Here is an 18,014-nt window from a genome sequence, read left to right on the forward strand (position 1 = left end):
AGAGAGAGAGAGAGAGGAAGGACATGAAGGTAGAAGAGAATTAAAACAGAAGGACGGACAAGGGGAAGAGAGAGAGAGAGAAAGGAGGAGAGGAAAAAGGAGGGATGAGAGGAGCAGATGGACTTTAAGGTACAGTATGAGTCATGATGATGATGACGATGATGATGATGATGATGATTCAATTAGATGATGTAATGAAGGAAAGAAGAAACAGTCGGCGATCAGATGAATAAGAACAGAACAGGATGAGACTTTTAAAGAGACTGTAAAGTTTCTTAATGTGAAAAACTTCCTTTATTAATCTGAACACGTCCTCTGTTATCGCAGTGGTTGTGAGGTTTGTTTTTTATTGTGTAGAGACAAACAATATAAGACACGTGTGGTGAAGAATTAAAGACAAACAAAACAAAAAAAAAACGTGTGAAGAACATATAGGATGGGACTTAAAGGGATAGTTCAACATTTTGGCAAATTGGCCCATTGCCATAATCCCTATAGTCACAGCAGTAGGTTTGTTACCTTTAACTGTCGGTGCAAGCTATTTTTAGAACGGCGGAGCAGAGCCGCGAGCTGCTCAGAGCTATGCTATGGAGGCTCATGGGATTTCTTGGTTTCTCTCATCAAACTCATCAAATACACAATCCAACAACTCCAAAACGTTCTGGTGGACAAGTTGTGTCCTGCACATTCACCACGCTACGAGATAATAACAGAACGTTACCAGACAGAGTTGTTTAAGGGGGAAATTCAGAGATTGCTTGATGAAAAACTGTCCCTGAAGGCAACGTGCATCAGCAGTTTTGCATGAATTCACCTCTAAAACAACTCTGTCTGGTAACGTTGTGTTATTATCTCATAGCGTGGTGAATGTGCAGGTCACAACTTGTCCACCAGAGCGTTTCAGAGTTGTTGGATTGTGTATTTGATGAGTTTGATGAGGGAAACCAAGAAATCCCATTAGCCTCCATAGCGTAGCTCTGAGCAGCTCACGGCTCTGCTCCGCTGTTCTAAAAATAGCTTGCACCGACAATTAAAGGTAACGAACCTACTGCTATGACTATAGCGATTATGGCAATGGGCCAATTTGCCGAAATGTTGAACTATCCCTTTAAACGAACAAACGAGGAAGAAAAAAGAGAGAGCGAAGGAAACACAAGACAAAGAATAGTAGAAAACAGTAGAATCGTTGTGAGTTTTTTAAATCCTGTCCGTCAGTCGCTGTGACTCCGTCCACCAGGACGACAGGAAAAAACGGAGGTCAAGGTCAAACACGAAGCTTTAACCTCAGACGGAGGTGACCAGCTGCTGTCCTGTTGGTCTCGGTCTCGGTCTCGGTCTCGGTCTCGGTCGGTTTCTCCTCTCGCTCTGTAAACACGAGGCGTCAGAACGTCCTGCTGTGATGGATGGATCCATGTGGAGCAGAGAAAATCTATTTCTCTCTCTCTCGGCTCCGTGCTTCTGTTTTTATTCAATAGCTGTAACAGCAGGAATTTATCAGAGACTCTAACAAGACATAAAAAAAGAAAAAAAACATTTTGTGAAAACACACTTTTTATTGTTTTTATTTAAGTGGTGGTGACGTGAGTAATTTGTCAAAGCTTAAGGAGCTGCATCATCAGAGCATCACAGGAGACGAATGGACCAATCAGAGCGGCCCTGGTGAAACGCTGCAGGAATCATTTCCTCCTCATCCTCTGTGTGTAAATCCTGAGACGTTTCCACTTCTCAAACTTTAGAGGTGGATCATTAATAATCGCCCCCCCCTCCACCCCCCACAGGGAAATCACCGTGAGTCTTCAAACACTGGAGGACGATGCCAAGAAGCATCACCGCGGCAACCAGTCAAAATCAGAGCTGCAGACTCTGACACATGATCGGAGAGATCAGAGCCGACAGCCGGACTCGGCCTGATCCATGAAGCTCCGACTGTAACCTCGATGTCTGTCTGATCGCCTCACCTGTCTCTCTCTCTCTGTCTGTGTCTCTGTGTCTCTCAGGTGGTGATGAAGAGAAAGACTTTGACATCCAGAGGAACACAGGAACCATCTCCATCGCCCGCCGCCTGGACGCAGCTCGCCGCTCCAACTACAACCTGACGGTGCGAGTCACTGACGGACACCACACGGCCACCACACAGGTGAGAAGAACAACCTGGAGAAACAAAAACCTTGTTTTTCTACAGACTTGTGCTTCAGGTTCGGGTCAGAACCAGAACATGTTGGATTACTGTGGGTGTATGAATGATAAAAATGTGACATAAGTGTGAATTAAAGCAGAAGCAAACGATCCGGTGGTTTTGGCTAACTTCTTGTCAGCCGATGGAGTTAGCAGTCCCCGCCCTCGTCCCAACGTCACCACATTCACGCGCATCCCTTGGCTGCACACACAGAGAGGACCGCCCCTTTATGCCGTTCTCTCTCCTCATTGGATAAAGGTTGTAGGATACAAGGAAAGTTTTCTCCTCGGCTTACAGCAGAGCAGAGTGACTGACAGACCCGTGTTTCAGACCAAACACTCTATGTAAGTGATTGCTGTCGGAAGATATAACTATTTAAGACTTATATTAACACAAATATTCCGCTTACTTCTGCTTTAATAAAGAAATACGAAATTAAATTCCTAAATAAATGCAAAATAAATTAATTTTGGTCATAAAATGCTGTTTCTAATAAATCTAGAGCTAGCTGACGGAAGGAAACCTTCAGCAAACTTTAACCTAAAATATATTAATAAAGAAATAGAAAAATAAATGTTTAGAAAGAGAAATGTAATTTTTCATTCCTGAAATGAATCTGTTTTGCAATTATTTATTACATCCTTGTTTATATTCAGGGGTTAAGGGTCATTTTTTTTGTACATTATGTGACAAACCACAAACAAATCATCTACCATCATAACCTTTTCCTTTCATGCCTGAGATCAAAGGACTCAAAAGACAAAGTGGACGACGTTCTTCTATTAACCCTAACCGAACAGAACAGAACCAGCTGCATTGAAACCCCAAATCACCACATCAACAGCTTCATTTTTGATTTTTTTGTTTAGTTTTTTGGTTTTTGAAGCAGCTTTGAAGCAGCACCGTCCACATTTTCATTTATGTTTCCTCTGTGTCCGACCTGCAGGCCTACATCCGAGTGTTGGACATGAACGAACACCGGCCCGTCTTCCTGAAGCCGCTGTACGAGGTGAGAACTGGTCTGCATTTAAAAATATATAAAACAAACCAGAGCGGTAAAGTTAAAGGTGAGTTTTCAGAGCCAGATTACCCATAAAGTCTTTGTACAGGTGATTAGCTGTATGTCAGATGCAGCTCATTCCTGTGCTCGAGTCTTTTTTACAACAACGCTGTGGAAACAAACCATCAAACCCTTCACCAGGATTTCTCCTCCTCTCTCACATGCTCCACTGTGGCTCTGAATGTGAAAACAGATGTTTTATAAACACGTATCAATACTGCAGCTCTTCTGCACATAATGTCTAAACCATTGTGTTTATCAGTGCAGCGTAAATGTTCATATAATGAGTTTGTTAATCATTTACTGACACTTTATAAATGAACCACTGACATCTCCTAAACAACTGGTTTATTATTGATATAATTCTTGATTTATAAATGAAGAATGCATCATTTATTAATATGAGAATACAATAATTAAAGACAGTATAGATGAGCTCATTAATCCAGATTTATGTATGTACAGTAGTGTCAGACTGGTTAGATGCTGATGTTGATCATTCCCATTAAAGCCTGATTAGCTGTGGTTTATTGATTTCTATGGTAACAACGGAGACATTACAACTTCCTTCCTTCCTTCACTGTGATCATCAGGACCGTCTCAGTGTGACTGTTGTCTTCTAATCTACATCCTCCTCTCTGTCCAACAGGACGTCTCTTGTCCTCAGAGTCGTCTCTGTCCTCAGTTAAACCACCGTTATAAAGACAAACTCGTCAAACATCCATTTCTCACCAGTGTTGGGCAGATTAGTTTGGAAACAAGTTACTCTGTTAAAAATGTAATAGTAGTGTAACTATTTCAATTACTTTCTCAACTGCATTTAAATACATTTTGATTACTTTTCTTCATTTTGAATGAATGCTCTCAACCATTTTCACATTTTAAGACCTGATAGTGTGTTAAAGGGACAGTTCAACATTTTGGCAAATTGGGCCATTGCCATAATCCCTATAGTTTTAGCAGTGTCGGTGCAAGCTATTGTTAGAACGGCGGAGCAGAGCAGCGAGCTGCTCAGAGCTACGCTACGGAGGCTCATGGGATTTCTTGGTTTCCCTCATCAAACTCATCAAATACACAATCCAACAACTCCAAAACGCTCTGGTGGACAAGTTGTGACCTGCACATTCACCACGCCATGAGATAATAACAGAACGTTACCAGACAGAGTTGTTTTAGAGGGAAATTCATGCAAAACCACTGATGCACGTTGCCTTCAGGGACAGTTTTTCATCAAGCAGTCTGTTATTATCTCATAGCGTGGTGAATGTGCAGGTCACAACTTGTCCACCAGAGCGTTTTGGAGTTGTTGGATTGTGTATTTGATGAGTTTACAATTATGAACATTTTGTAACACCGCTGTATGTACTTCGTTACTCCCCAACACCGTTTCTCACACATGGTCGTTTCCTGTCTTTGTTTTGTTGTTATAACCCTGGAGTTAAACCCCCTCTCCTCCCCGTGGCGGCGTGTTTCAGGTGCGAGTCCCAGAGGACACGTCCCCGTGGAAGGACATCCTGCAGATCAGCGCCCAGGACGCCGACACCAACAGTAAGCTGGTGTTCTCCATCCACAGCAGCCTCCACCCCGACAGCACCAAGTTCTTCCACCTGGACCCCAAGAGCGGCGTCATGGTGATGACGGAGGAGCTCGACTACGAGACCATCTCCGTTCACACTCTGATCGTCATGGTAACGAAACGTCCTAATCTTCCCCTTTTTTTTTCTTTTTTTTTTTTTACAGTTTGACACAGTTTTATACAAATCGAAACTTCTTCCCTCTGATACTGAACATGAAATACGACTCAGACTCTTTATTCAGCCGTCATTCTGTAGCTGTTCACTTTCATTTTATTTCTTATTTCTTCTTTCATATAAAAGCAGAGTAGCCGACAGAGATAAAAGCCAAGTTAATATGACACAAGAAAAACAGTCTCACTCTTTGCTACTGTGATTTAATATTTATTCTACTTTAGAAATAACCTGAAATCTTTACTTGCTCTGTTTATGTTTAAATGTTTGCCTGACCTTTGATTACATCAATTTAGAAAGACAGAAAGCAGTCACAATGATCCATATTTATATAGTATATAAATGTTTTATATATTTTTATGAATGTATATATGTTTATTGATATGGATATTTATGTAGTAGATAGATACTGTATAAACCATGATGAGTAGAAAGGGGTGGGAATTTTAAAAAGTGCATACTTCTTCCTACTCCTTTTTGGAAGTTGTACATATTATGATTTAATGATGGTTATATTTTTATTTTTTGTTTTTGATATATACATTTATATTTTCATATTAGACACGGTTCCAAATAAATTCATTCATTCATTCATTATTAATTTTAATTTGTGCATTTGAAACGTGCAGAAAGAGAATCAAGGAAATTAGCTCAAAAAGAAAAATAAAGCTATTTATTGATTATATCTTCATCGTCACTGTAACAGGTCTAACGGTTCGAACACTTGTCCTCGCCCCCTCAGGTGCGTGACCAGGAGATCCCTGTGAAGAGGAACTTTGTGAAGGTGGTGGTTCATGTGGAGGACTGCAACGACCACTCGCCCGCTTTCCTGAGCCCCCGCTACGAGGCCAGCGTCTCCAACATGGCACCCGCCGGCTCCGAGGTCGTCCAGGTCAAGGCGCTGGACAAGGACACGGGCACCAACGCCGACATCGTCTACTCTCTGCACTCAGGTGAGCAGCTGACGGCTCGTTTTTTATTTATTTTTTTACCTTCACTCTGCTTCAAACACACACATTCACACTTGGAAGCCTTCAACCGTTTTCTAACGTCGGGGCCGCTGGGATCGGCCTCGGACGACCGCAGCCTTCAAAACGCCAACCGAGCTGCTGCCGCCGAAGGAGCGAGTTCAAGGACACTATGACGACGCCTGAGAGAGATCAGTGCATCTCAATTACCTCGGCTGCCATGATTTCTGTTTGGGGATTTGAATTTCTCGCACCTCTGTTTGTCTCTATCATTTTATTGCCTCTCTTCGCTTCTCATGCGGCGCAGAAACGTCCTGACCTTCTGAGAGAATAGCTGAGCCAAACAACTTGCATTCCCTGGCAGTAGTGTGGGTTTTATCCAGGGGGATATTGCTGATCATGTATGATCAAAGCAGCTGGAAAAACGTGAGGCAGAGCACGGCGCATAACCCCGGCTGCTGCTGCTGCTGCTGCTGCTGCAGTGGAACTCATAATGCTCACTCAGTGTGATTTATACAGCAAAGAACATCCATCCTAATAACTGGTTCAACTTGCAGGAAAAAAAAAATCAAATCTCTTGTTGAAATGCATTGGAGAGGGAAAAATGCACCAGAATCAAAATGAAAAAAAACGACCTTTTACCTTGAACACCCTCAACACAGATTGATGAGAAATAACCAGTGAATTAAATAGCAGCAGGCCTTAAGATTAGCACAAATACCAGACACATAGTGCAGATGGGCTGTGATGTTTTCAGATAGTTTGCTAGAGACGATACATCAACCAGGAGCAGTGTTTTCGGTAATGAACATTCAACCATAAATATTTCGGCTTGAAAAATGACTTTATTTGTTGTTGTACCTAGGGCATATATTTATGAAAATGTATCCTCTGATTGAAACCTTTTGTAACTCTTAAAATTAGTCATTTTTATTTTTTTATTAAGGAAGAAGGAAGGGATAGAAGGTAGGAAGGAAGGAAGGAAGGAAGGGAAAGAAAGAAGGAAGGAAGGCAGGAAGGACAAAGGGAAAGAAGGATGGAAGGACAAAGGGAACGAAGGAAAGAAGGACAAAGGGAACGATGGGAGGAAAGAAGGAAGGGAAAAGGGAAGGAAAGATAGATGGAGGGAGGGAACAGATTGGGTCAAAAAAGAAGGAAGAAGTAAGGACGAAGGGAAGGAAGGAGGGGAGGGAGGGAGGCAAAAAGGATTGTCGAAAGAAGGAAGGGAAAAGGGAAGGAAAGAAAGATGGACGGATAGGGAACAGATCAGGTCAACTGGATCAAAAGAGGAAGGAAGAAGAAGTAAGGATGGAGGGAAGGAAGGAAGGAAGGAAGGAAGGAAGGAAGGGAAAAAGGATTGTGGAAAGAAGGAAGGATGGAGGAAGTGAAGAGATTGGGTCAATTTGACCCACAAGGACAACAGGACACACTCGGTCTTCTTTGAATACTAAATTATAGATCAATAATCCAGTGCACCTGATCTAAAAAAAAACAGTCTGCTGATTGTATCTTCAAACAGTTCATCGTTCTAACTCGTCGTTTCTTTTCCTGCAGGAAACATCGACGGCGTCTTCTCCATCGACCCGTCGCTCGGCACCATCAGCGTCTCCAAGCCGCTGGACCTGCAGCCTCAGGACCGTTTCCACCTGACGGTCAAGGCCACGGACCAGGGCTTCCCGCAGCGCAGCGACCTCTGCTCCGTCCACGTCCACGTCCGCGTCTCCGACCGCACGCCGCCCGTCTTCCCCTCCGACGAATACCTGATGGAGATCAGCGAACTGAGCGCCGTCGGGACGCCGGTGGTCGCCGTGGCGGCCTCCAGCCCGGCCGCGGTGCATTACGGGATAGAAAGCGGCGACGCCAACGGGACGTTCCACATCAACGCGTACACCGGGCTGATCTCCACGCAGAAGCACGTCGACTTCGAGAGCTGCGCCTCCTACACGCTCGGCGTCGCGGCGACCACCGCGGCCGGCGCCGCGTCCAGGACGCTCGTCCACGTCTACGTGATCGACGAGAACGACAACGCCCCCGTGTTTCGCCAGAGGGAGTACGCGGGGCAGATCAGCGAGTCGGCGCCCGTCAACAGCATGGTGATGGGAGCGAGGAACACGCCGCTGGTCGTCCAGGCGACGGACGCCGACAGAGACGCCAACTCCATGCTGGTGTATCGGATCCTGGAGGCGGCGGCGCTGGAAGTCTTCAGGATCGACCCGAGCATGGGGACCGTCTCCTTGGCGACGCCGGTCGACTTCGAGGCGAAGGCGGAGTATCGCTTCACGGTGCAGGTGACGGACTCGGGCGAGCCGGCGCTGTCGGCGGCCGAGGTCGCCACGGTCACCGTCCGCGTCCTGGACCTGAACGACTGCCCGCCGCGGTTCGCCGCCGCGCTGTACGAGTCGTCCGTCATCTTCCCGGCCGTCAGGGACGCCGAGGTCGTGCGCGTCGCGGCCCACGACGCCGACTCGGCGGTTTCTTACAGCATCGCCGAGGGCAACCTGCACAACGCCTTTTCCATCCACCCGCGCACCGGACTCATCACCGTGAGCAACGCGTCCGACTTCCAACCGTCGTACGAGCTGACGGTGCGCGCCTCCGACGGCCTCTACAAAGACACCGCCACCGTCACGGTGAACGTGACCAACCTGACGGCGAGCGACCTCGGATTCGAGCACTTGGTTTATTCACAGAGCGTCACAGAAAACCTGCAGACGGGAAAAACTTTATTAGCGCTGAAAACGACAGGTTGTTATTTAAACGAGCCTCTTTTCTATTCCGTGCTCAACCCGATGGGGCGGTTTGCGATCTCGCAGACGTCCGGCGTCCTGGAAACGACGGGCGTCCCGTTCGACAGAGAGGAGCAGGACGTGTTTGACATCGTGGTGACGGTGCGAGACCTGCGGACGCCGCCCAGGACGGCCACCGCTCAGGTCAAAGTCTTCATAGACGACGTCAACGACAACGCTCCGCAGTTTCTGAACTTACCTTTCTCCATGATGATCTCCGAGGACGCCGAGCCGGGCGACGTTTTGTATCAAGTCACCGCCATCGATAAAGACTTAGGAGAGAACGCCGTCGTCGTGTACTCGCTGGAGGAAGACTACGACCTCTTCAGGATCGACCCCGACGTCGGCGACGTGTCCCTTCAGAGGCCGCTGGACTTCGAAGCTCTGAACAAATACACGTTGACGGTGTCGGCGACGGACGAGGGCGAGCCCGGCCGCAGCACGGCGGCGCAGCTCACCATCCAGGTGAGGAATCGAACCAACCCCGTTTTCCAGACGCTCCTCTACCCGCTCAAAGTGCCGGAAAACGTCCCGCCCTTCACCACCATCCTGCACGTCCAGGCCAGAAACCCCGAGGGCTACCGGCTCATCTACAACCTGCAGGAGGAAAACGCCTCCAAGCATTTCCACATCGACTTCAAAACCGGCGTCCTGACCGTCACCAACGCTCTGGACTACGAGAGCCAGACGATGCACGTGCTGACGGTCCGAGCCACCGACTCCGTGACCGGAGCGTTCTCCGAGGCCTCGATAGAAATAGAAGTGGAGGACGTGAACGACAACGCGCCGGTTTTCTCCAAGCTGACGTACAGCGTGAACGTGGATGAAGGGCTGCCGGTCGGGACGTCGGTGATGCAGCTGTCGGCGTCCGACGGCGACTCCGGCAGGAACAAAGATTTGACCTTCCGGATGGTGAAGACGGAGGGAAACGAGACGGACTTCTTCGAGATCGACCCTCGGACCGGGTTGATTTCCACCAAACAGGTGCTGGATCACGAAAACACGAAACACTTCAACTTGAAAATCAGAGCCACCGACAACGGCAGCGTTCCCCTGAGCGGCGAAACCAGCGTCTTCGTCAACGTCACGGACGTCAACGACAACCCGCCAGATTTCGTCAGCTCCCAGTACGACGCCACGCTGGACGAAGCGGCGAAATGCGGCCACATCGTCATAAAGATCCAAGCGTCGGACCCCGACAGCGGCGACCTGAACAACCTCAAGTACAAAATCCTGTCGGGGAACGAAGGGCGTTACTTCAACATCAACGAATCCTCGGGGATCATCTCCTTCTCCAACGTCTGTAAGAGGAAGTTGGACCCGTTCTACAACCTGACGGTCGCCGTGTCCGACGGCGTGTTCCAGAAGACGGCGCCGGTCAACATCGACATGATCAACAGCAACAGACACAGTCCGTACTTCAAGCAGAACGTCTACGAGGCCGAGCTGGCGGAAAACGCGGAGGCGGGAACTCGCGTGATCCGACTGGCCGCCATCGACCCGGACGACGGGCCGTACGGCAGCGTGGACTACACCATCATCAACAAGCTGGCCGACGAGACGTTCGCCATCGACAGCGACGGGCAGATCGTGACGACGCAGCCGCTGGACAGGGAGAACCCGGCACAGAGAGTCATAGCGATCAAGGTGATGGCGAAAGACGGCGGCGGGAAAGTGGCGTTCTGCACGGTCAAGATCATCCTCACGGACGAGAACGACAACGTGCCGCAGTTCAAGGCGTCGGAGTACCAGGTGTCCATCCAGTCGACGGTGAACAAAGGCTCGCCCATCATCCAGATCATGGCGTACGACGCGGACGACGGCAACAACGCGGACGTGACCTACACCGTGGACGAGACGGAGGAAGTGACGGAAGACGTCATCGAGATCAACCCGTTCACGGGCGTCGTCAGCGTCAAGGAGAGTCTCGTCGGCATGGAGAACAAGATCTTCCACTTCAAGGTCAAAGCTCGCGACGGCAGCCTCCCGTTCTACAACTCCACCGTCCCCGTCCAGGTCAAGGTGGTTCCTCCCGAGGTTCCCCTGCCCAAGTTCTCCGAGCCGCTCTACACCTTCTCCGCCGCCGAGGACGTTCCCGTGGGGACGGAGATCGGCTCGGTGCGGGCCGACTCCGACACGCCGCTGATCTACAGCCTGGTGAACGGCAACACGGTGGAGAGCAACAGGGACAAAGTCTTCACGCTGGACGAGGAGAGCGGCACGCTGCTGCTGCAGAAGACCATCGACCACGAGAAGACCAAGCGGTACCAGATCGACGTGATCGCCCAGGGCAACCACAACGGGACCGACGTGGCCTCGCTGGTGTCCGTCAGCATCCAGGTGCAGGATGTGAACGACAACCAGCCGGTGTTCGACGCCAGTCCGTACCGGGCCTTCCTGGCCGAGAACATGCCGGCAGGAACTACCGTCATCCAGGTGAGATTTCTGAACAAGAGTTAAATTTTATGAACTTTTCCTTTATTTTATGTCTCATTAGTATTCATTTTCATGGTCTAAATGAAGTTTCAAAGGTTTTTCTGCAACAGAAAGTCAAATGTTTGGAGACTCTCTCTATATTTTTTTTTTTAGATTTCATGTGACAACAGCTTCAATCTGAAAACTTTTAGTTAAACTTTAATGACTAATATCTCCATTTGCTGCAGTAGCTTTTAATAAAATCCATCTATGGATGGAGGAGAACATCTGCCGCTTTGATATGAGAGAGGTGATCAGTTTATTTAAAGGGATAGTGCAACATTTTGGCAAATTGGCCCATTGCCATAATCCCTATAGTCATAGCAGTAGGTTTGTTACCATAAGTTGTCGGTGCAAGCTATTTTTAGATCAGCGGAGCAGAGCCGTGAGCTGCTCAGAGCTACACTACAGAGGCTCATGGGATTTCTTGGTTTCCCTCATCAAATACACAATCCAGCAACTCCAAAACACTCTGGTGGACAAGTTGTGACCTGCACATTCACCACGCTATGAGATAATAACACAACGTTACCAGACAGAGTTGTTTTAGAGGGAAATGCAGAGACTGCTTGATGAAAAACTGCCCCCTGGAGGCAACGCGCATCAGTGGTTTTGCATGAATTTGCCTCTAAAACAACTCTGTCTGGTAACGTTGTGTTATTATCTCATAGCGTGGTGAATGTGCAGGTCACAACTTGTCCACCAGAGCGTTGTGGAGTTGTTGGATTGTGTATTTGATGAGTTTGATGAGGGAAACCAAGAAATCCCATGAGCCTCCGTAGTGTAGCTCTGAGCAGCTCACGGCTCTGCTCACGGCTCTGCTCCGCCGTTCTAAAAATAGCTTGCACCAACAATTAAAGGTAACAAACCTACTGCTATGACTATAGGGATTATGGCAATGGGCCAATTTGCAAAAATGCGGAACTATCCCTTTAAATAAACTGATCACCAATAACTAATTCAGACTTGAAAATAAAACCACCACCTGTCGTTTGTGTCGATGCTCAGGTCACCGCCAACGACCCGGACACCGACGGCAACGGCCTGGTCACCTACAGCCTGGAGTCTCTGCCCGACGAGACCGCGGCCGACGTCGGCGGCGTGTTCTCCATCGACGGTGAGAGCGGCTGGATAACGACGGTGCGGGAGACGGACTGCGAGGCGACCAGAGTCTACCGGTTCCACGTGGTCGCCACCGACCACGGCGGCGACAACAAGCTGTCGTCCAGCGTCCTGGTGGAGGTGACAGTGACGGACGAGAACGACAACCCGCCCAAGTTCTCCGACGACGTGTACCGCGGCTCGGTGGTGGAGAACAGCGGCCCCGGCGAGGTCATCGTTTCCATGACGACCACGGACGCAGACGTGTCTCTGGAGAACCGGCTGGTGACGTGCTACATCACAGGTGCGTTCGTCAATATGTTTATCAGCCAAAAGGACAGTAAGGAGGTGATTTAAAGGGATAGTTCAACATTTTGGCAAAAATATAGTCATAGCAGTAGGTTCGTTACCTTTATTTGTCGGTGCAAGCTATTTTTAGAACAGCCGAGCAGAGCGGCGAGCTGCTATGCTACGGAGGCTAATGGGACTTCTTGGTTTCCCTCATCAAACTCATCAAATACACAATCCAACAACTCCAAAAACGCTCTGGTGGACAAGTTGTGACCTGCACATTCACCACGCTATGAGATAGCCAATTTGCCAAAATGTTGAACTATCCCTTTAACATCTCTGCTCATGGTTGAGTCATAATTTTATGTCACTCAGGCACAAATTAATCGCAAAAACAGACAAAAACAGGTCGACAAGCTGACAAGGCCGAGCACAGACTGGATATCCTGCGGCTAACAACAAAAACAAAACCTTGAATTAACGCAGATCTTGTATTTTCCTCCAGACAGTTGAAGCCGTGGCCGCTCTAAAGGAGTCTGCTCTCACAACACTGTTTTTTTGGGGGGAAAAAAAGTGTAACAGGGGGATATTTGTATTGGAATTATTTATAAATGGTAGGGTTAGTCTGATTCTAACATCGGCTTGTCAAAAAGACACAAAAACAGAAGCAAACATTGGTTATTAAAGTCGCCCATAACCAGGATGATTGATGTGACCATGTTATTTATTCAGGAGTGTGTGTATGTGTGTGTGTGTGTCTACAGCACAGTGGCTCTTTTCACAACAAAATTCAAAATTCACAGCAGTGATTTTTCTGAAGTCTCACTGAGGTCTGAAGTCTAAATTTCTCCCCTGCAGCTCAATCCCCTGATGAAAAAACAAGAAAACTGTTAATTGTTCAGTTATATATAGTCCCAGACTCACATATAAACAGTATGTTTAGTTGTAAAGATATAAACAAGTCTGTATAGCCCATGCATTTGTTATATATAATAAGTTGTTTATAAATAAATGACACAGCAAGAAATTTCTAAACAAACTGAACAGAAAACAGTTCAACTTCATGAACTTTTCCTTTATTTTAAGCAGTGTTAATGTTAATTGTCATGGTCTAAATTAAATTGAAAAGGTTTTTCTACAACAGAAAGTCAAAAACTGTTAATTGTTCAAATATATTCAGACTTATTTTCCTCACAATGATGTCAGTGCCGTCCTACAATAAGATTAGTTTAAAGATCCAACTACAGTAGTCCTAGACTCACATAAACAGTATGATTAGTTGTAAAGATATAAGATAAAGATATAAACAAGTCTGTATAGCCGTTTTTTATGTTATTTAAAATAAGTTGTTTATAAATAAGTGACAAAGCGAGAAATTTCTAAACAAACTGAACAGAAAACAGTTCAACTTAATGAACTTTTCCTTTATTATAAGCAGTGCATTTTCATGAGCTAAATTAAGTTTCAAAGGTTTTTCTACAACAAAAAGTCAAAAACAGCTTATTGTTAAATTATATATTCAGAATTATTTTCCTTACAATGATCTCGGTTCTGTCCTACAATCACAACAAGATCTAGACTCACATAAACAGTATGTTTAGTTGTACAGATAAGAAACTGAACAGAAAATAATTCAACTTTATGAATTTTTCCTTTATTTTGAGCAGTTTTAATATTAATTTTCATTAAATGATTTTATGTGAGCACAGCTTTAGTCTGAAAACTTGCAGTTAAACTTTAATGATTAACATCTTCAGCTGCTGCAGTAGCTTTTAAATAAAATCCATCTATGTGGAAGTAAATGGAATAAAATGCCTTGTATAACTATCCCTGAGCAGTAGCCAGAGAAAAGCCACATCACAGACCGGTGTGGCAACTCTGGCAGCAGCACAGAATTGACATGTTTACGTTTGTTTGCCTGAGCGGGTTGGACGTCTGCAGCGTCTCCATCTGCACGCGTCGCCTGTCAAACAAGGTGGCTGCACATTCACACGGCCGTGATGCAACCTGCTGCAACAGGACACGTTCACCAGCAGCAGCCGTCAGACCGCAACAACTGTTATTAAAGTTTTCATTTCAACAACTATAAAAGTTTGTGAGCAAAGGGAGAGAAAGCAATAAAAGTGGAAGTGAGTCAGACTGACGTTAAAACATCAGCCACAACAGAAAAACACCAAGGAACGACGTCGGCGTCAGTTCTCAACTTCAAAGACTTTGATTTAGACAAGAAAACTGTGAATTAAAAGTCCGAACGTAAAGAAGTGAGAGACGCTGAGGGAAGCAGAAGAAGAATCTGCAGTTACACTTACATGTAAAAACATATTTTCCTCTTTCCTTAAAAAATCTGAATAATACATTATAATCTGACTTATTAGCAGGGAAACTTTTTTGGGGAAATAAAACTGGAAAATACAGCAGAGTTACTAAAGAAATGAGCTTCTTTTCACCGGCTGCTCAAGTCAAAGTGGTTTCGACTTCTTGACTTTTAAAGCACAAAATGATCCAGTGCCCTCTGATCTGTCAGACTGCAGGTTGGAGTAAATGGCAAACCGTCCTCTTATATAAATTTATCTTATAATACTGCAATTTTTAACCTCCATCTCCTGTTTTATCTGCTTTTGGACCTTTTTATTTTTTATTTTATTGCTTTACTCTGATTTGTTTTTATGATTTAACTCTAATTTTCATATTTTAAGATAAGATAAGATGAGATGTACTTTATTGTCCCATACAGGGGAATGTGAGTTGGGTGTGAAGTGTGTGGTGCATGGGTACATAAAATTTAAATCTAGATACATACATTAAAACCCACAGGATTTTCCCCTCATGTAAAGCACTTCTTTGTTTATTGTTTATTGTGTAAGGATCCCCATTAGTCTTCCTGGAGTCCATTTAAAAGACAAACAACTTTATACAGCAAAATAATCATGCAATAAAGTTAGGACATACAAATATACAATATCAACAGCTGCATTTAATGTTATAATGTTATAAAAGGTGCTCCATAAATCAAGTTAATCATATATTATTATTATTATTATTATTATTATTCCTCGCTCCTGCAGACGGAGACCCTCTGGGCCTGTTCGCCATCATCCAGGAGGACGAGGGCGAGTGGGGTTTGATTGCGAAGGAGCGTCTGGACCGAGAGACCAAGGACAGATTCACGCTCAGAGTCACGGCCACCGACGGGAAGTTCGAGGCTCCGGTCACCGTGGACGTCCACGTGTTGGACATCAACGACAACAGTCCGCTGTGCGAGCAGGTGAGGAGGCGTCACGTCATCAGAGCCGAGACTCTCAGGGGGGGGTTACATTTTATCTCCTTTTGCACATTTTCTTTACACCTTTAATTGCACCTGTGATGTTTCTCAGTCTAATTCACCCACCTGCATCCTAAAGCCTTCACTGATAAACACTGTTGTCCACTTTATCCCACTGGAGGATTTTAAATGAAGAACGTGCTAAATATTTATGTTTTTACATGAAAATTTGTACTTTTCAAGTTGACCTTGGGCAGCCTGTGTTGTAAAAACACTTGTATCTAAATGAAATAATTTGTTATTGGATGTGAGCTGAGGAGAATCCCTCTAAAGTTAATTTAAGCACACACACACACACACACACACACACACACACACACACACACACACACACACACACACTCACCACAGCAGCAGCAGAGGTGATCCACGGGGCAGACTCACGTCTCCATACATATTTTATCCTGCAGCCTCCACTCAAAACAAAAAACATGTCAATATCAATTCAGAGAGGAACGTGCTCAGTCTCAATAATGAACTCAGCGCTGTTGTCATTTTGAGTTTGTTCTCTTCTAACAACTCAATGTTTTAAACATTAGTTTAATGGAATAAGTTCTGAAATACAAAAACAAACTCTTATGATTATTGAGTTGTAATAATAAACATTGTGTCAGGGTGTGAATGTAATTAAAACTTTTAATCTTCTGTTAAGTTTTTTTTTTTTCCCGCTATTTCACCACCATCAAAGACCAGGTCCAATAACTTCAATATATGGTTGAAAAATAATGAAACTGTTGCTCAATAAAACAGGTTAAACTGTTTAACTGTAGATGTTAGTTTTCATAGTTTAAGGAGTCTCCAGTTAAATGTGTTAAATTATATATTTTAAAGACCCATCTTGTAAATCTACTTAGGATATAAACATAAAGATATGTGTTGGTGGTTTATGCTGTATACAGCACGTCTCCCTGTTTCAATAAAAATACCAATAAAATAGAAAATTTTGATTTTAATGAGTGAAAACTTGAAAAAAAGATTCCTGCAATCCAACGTGATGGGAGTCAAGGCCCAGGTTGTAACTGTTATATAATAAACTGAGTGGACAAATTGTGAGACGGAGTTATTTTCGAGGCAAATGCAGAGACGAGAAACTGTCCCAGAAGGCAACGCGCATCAGCAGTTTTGCATGAATTTCCCTCTAAAACAACTCGGTCTCATAAAGCTTCGTTATTATCTCATAGCGTGGTGAATGTGCAGGTCACAACTTGTCCACCAGAGCGTTGTGGAGTTGTTGGATTGTGTATTTGATGAGTTTGATGAGGGAAAGCAAGAAATCCCATGAGCCTCCGTAGCGTAGCTCTGAGCAGCTCACGGCTCTGCTCCGCCGTTCTAAAAACAGCTTGCACCGACAATTAAAGGTAACAAACCTACTGCTATGACTATAGGGATTATGGCAATGGGCCAATTTGCCAAAAATGTTGAACTATCCCTTTAAGATCCTGCAACAAATGTAAATATAACTTATTTAAGAGAACGTTTTCTCAACCATCTTTGTGACACACAGTCCTCTCCCTCCTGCTCTGCTGCTGTTGGAGCCGTGAGCTCCGTAACGACCTCCTGAGAGTTAAACAGACTAATTGTTTCTCTAACGATAAATTCATCCTCTGCTTTAAAACCAGAAAACTCCTTCAGTTTCACACTCATATATCATCGTATTCACCCAGCAGCTTCACTTCTGTTGCTCTTCCTCCCGCTGCAGCTCGTCTACACCGAGGTGGTAATGGAGAACTCGCCGTCCAACATCTTCGTGCTCAAGGTGTCGGCTTCGGATCCTGACGTGGGCGCCAACGGCCAGATCTCCTACACGCTGCACGGGCCCGACGCAGACAAGTTCCACCTGAACCACAGGACAGGTAACTAACTACGGGGCTACGGTGTCTGTTTGGGGTCAAAAGTTTAGTTTAGTTTATTATTTGTATAGCACTTTTCGCAGACAAGTGTCACAAAGTGCTTTACACAGAGAGTCAGAAAGACAGTTGTGTATCCAGATAATGGACACATGAATAAAGACAGTATATAATGCATACACTTTATACAAAAGCACAATCACAAAATAAAAGAGACATTTCAAGAACAACAAGATGCAA

At 45.4% G+C, this 18,014-nt stretch overlaps 1 protein-coding gene across 2 annotated transcripts in view; it reads left to right on the forward strand.

Annotated features, from left to right (window-relative positions):
• fat2 (FAT atypical cadherin 2) overlaps window positions 1-18,014 on the forward strand; it is a 143,973-nt gene that overhangs the window by 48,783 nt on the left and 77,176 nt on the right. For both annotated transcript variants that reach the window (XM_085788951.1, XM_085788952.1), the window contains exons 7-14: window positions 1,998-2,137; window positions 3,123-3,185; window positions 4,712-4,924; window positions 5,727-5,937; window positions 7,507-11,174; window positions 12,222-12,618; window positions 15,671-15,870; window positions 17,627-17,780. In XM_085788951.1, coding sequence (XP_085645077.1) covers window positions 1,998-2,137; window positions 3,123-3,185; window positions 4,712-4,924; window positions 5,727-5,937; window positions 7,507-11,174; window positions 12,222-12,618; window positions 15,671-15,870; window positions 17,627-17,780 — 5,046 coding nt within the window. The remainder of the gene's footprint in view (window positions 1-1,997; window positions 2,138-3,122; window positions 3,186-4,711; window positions 4,925-5,726; window positions 5,938-7,506; window positions 11,175-12,221; window positions 12,619-15,670; window positions 15,871-17,626; window positions 17,781-18,014) is intronic.

The sequence above is a fragment of the Trachurus japonicus genome, chromosome 10 (assembly GCF_045865225.1).
Source record: "Trachurus japonicus isolate A0001 chromosome 10, Traja_1.0".
NCBI classification, from domain to species: Eukaryota; Metazoa; Chordata; class Actinopteri; order Carangiformes; family Carangidae; genus Trachurus; species Trachurus japonicus.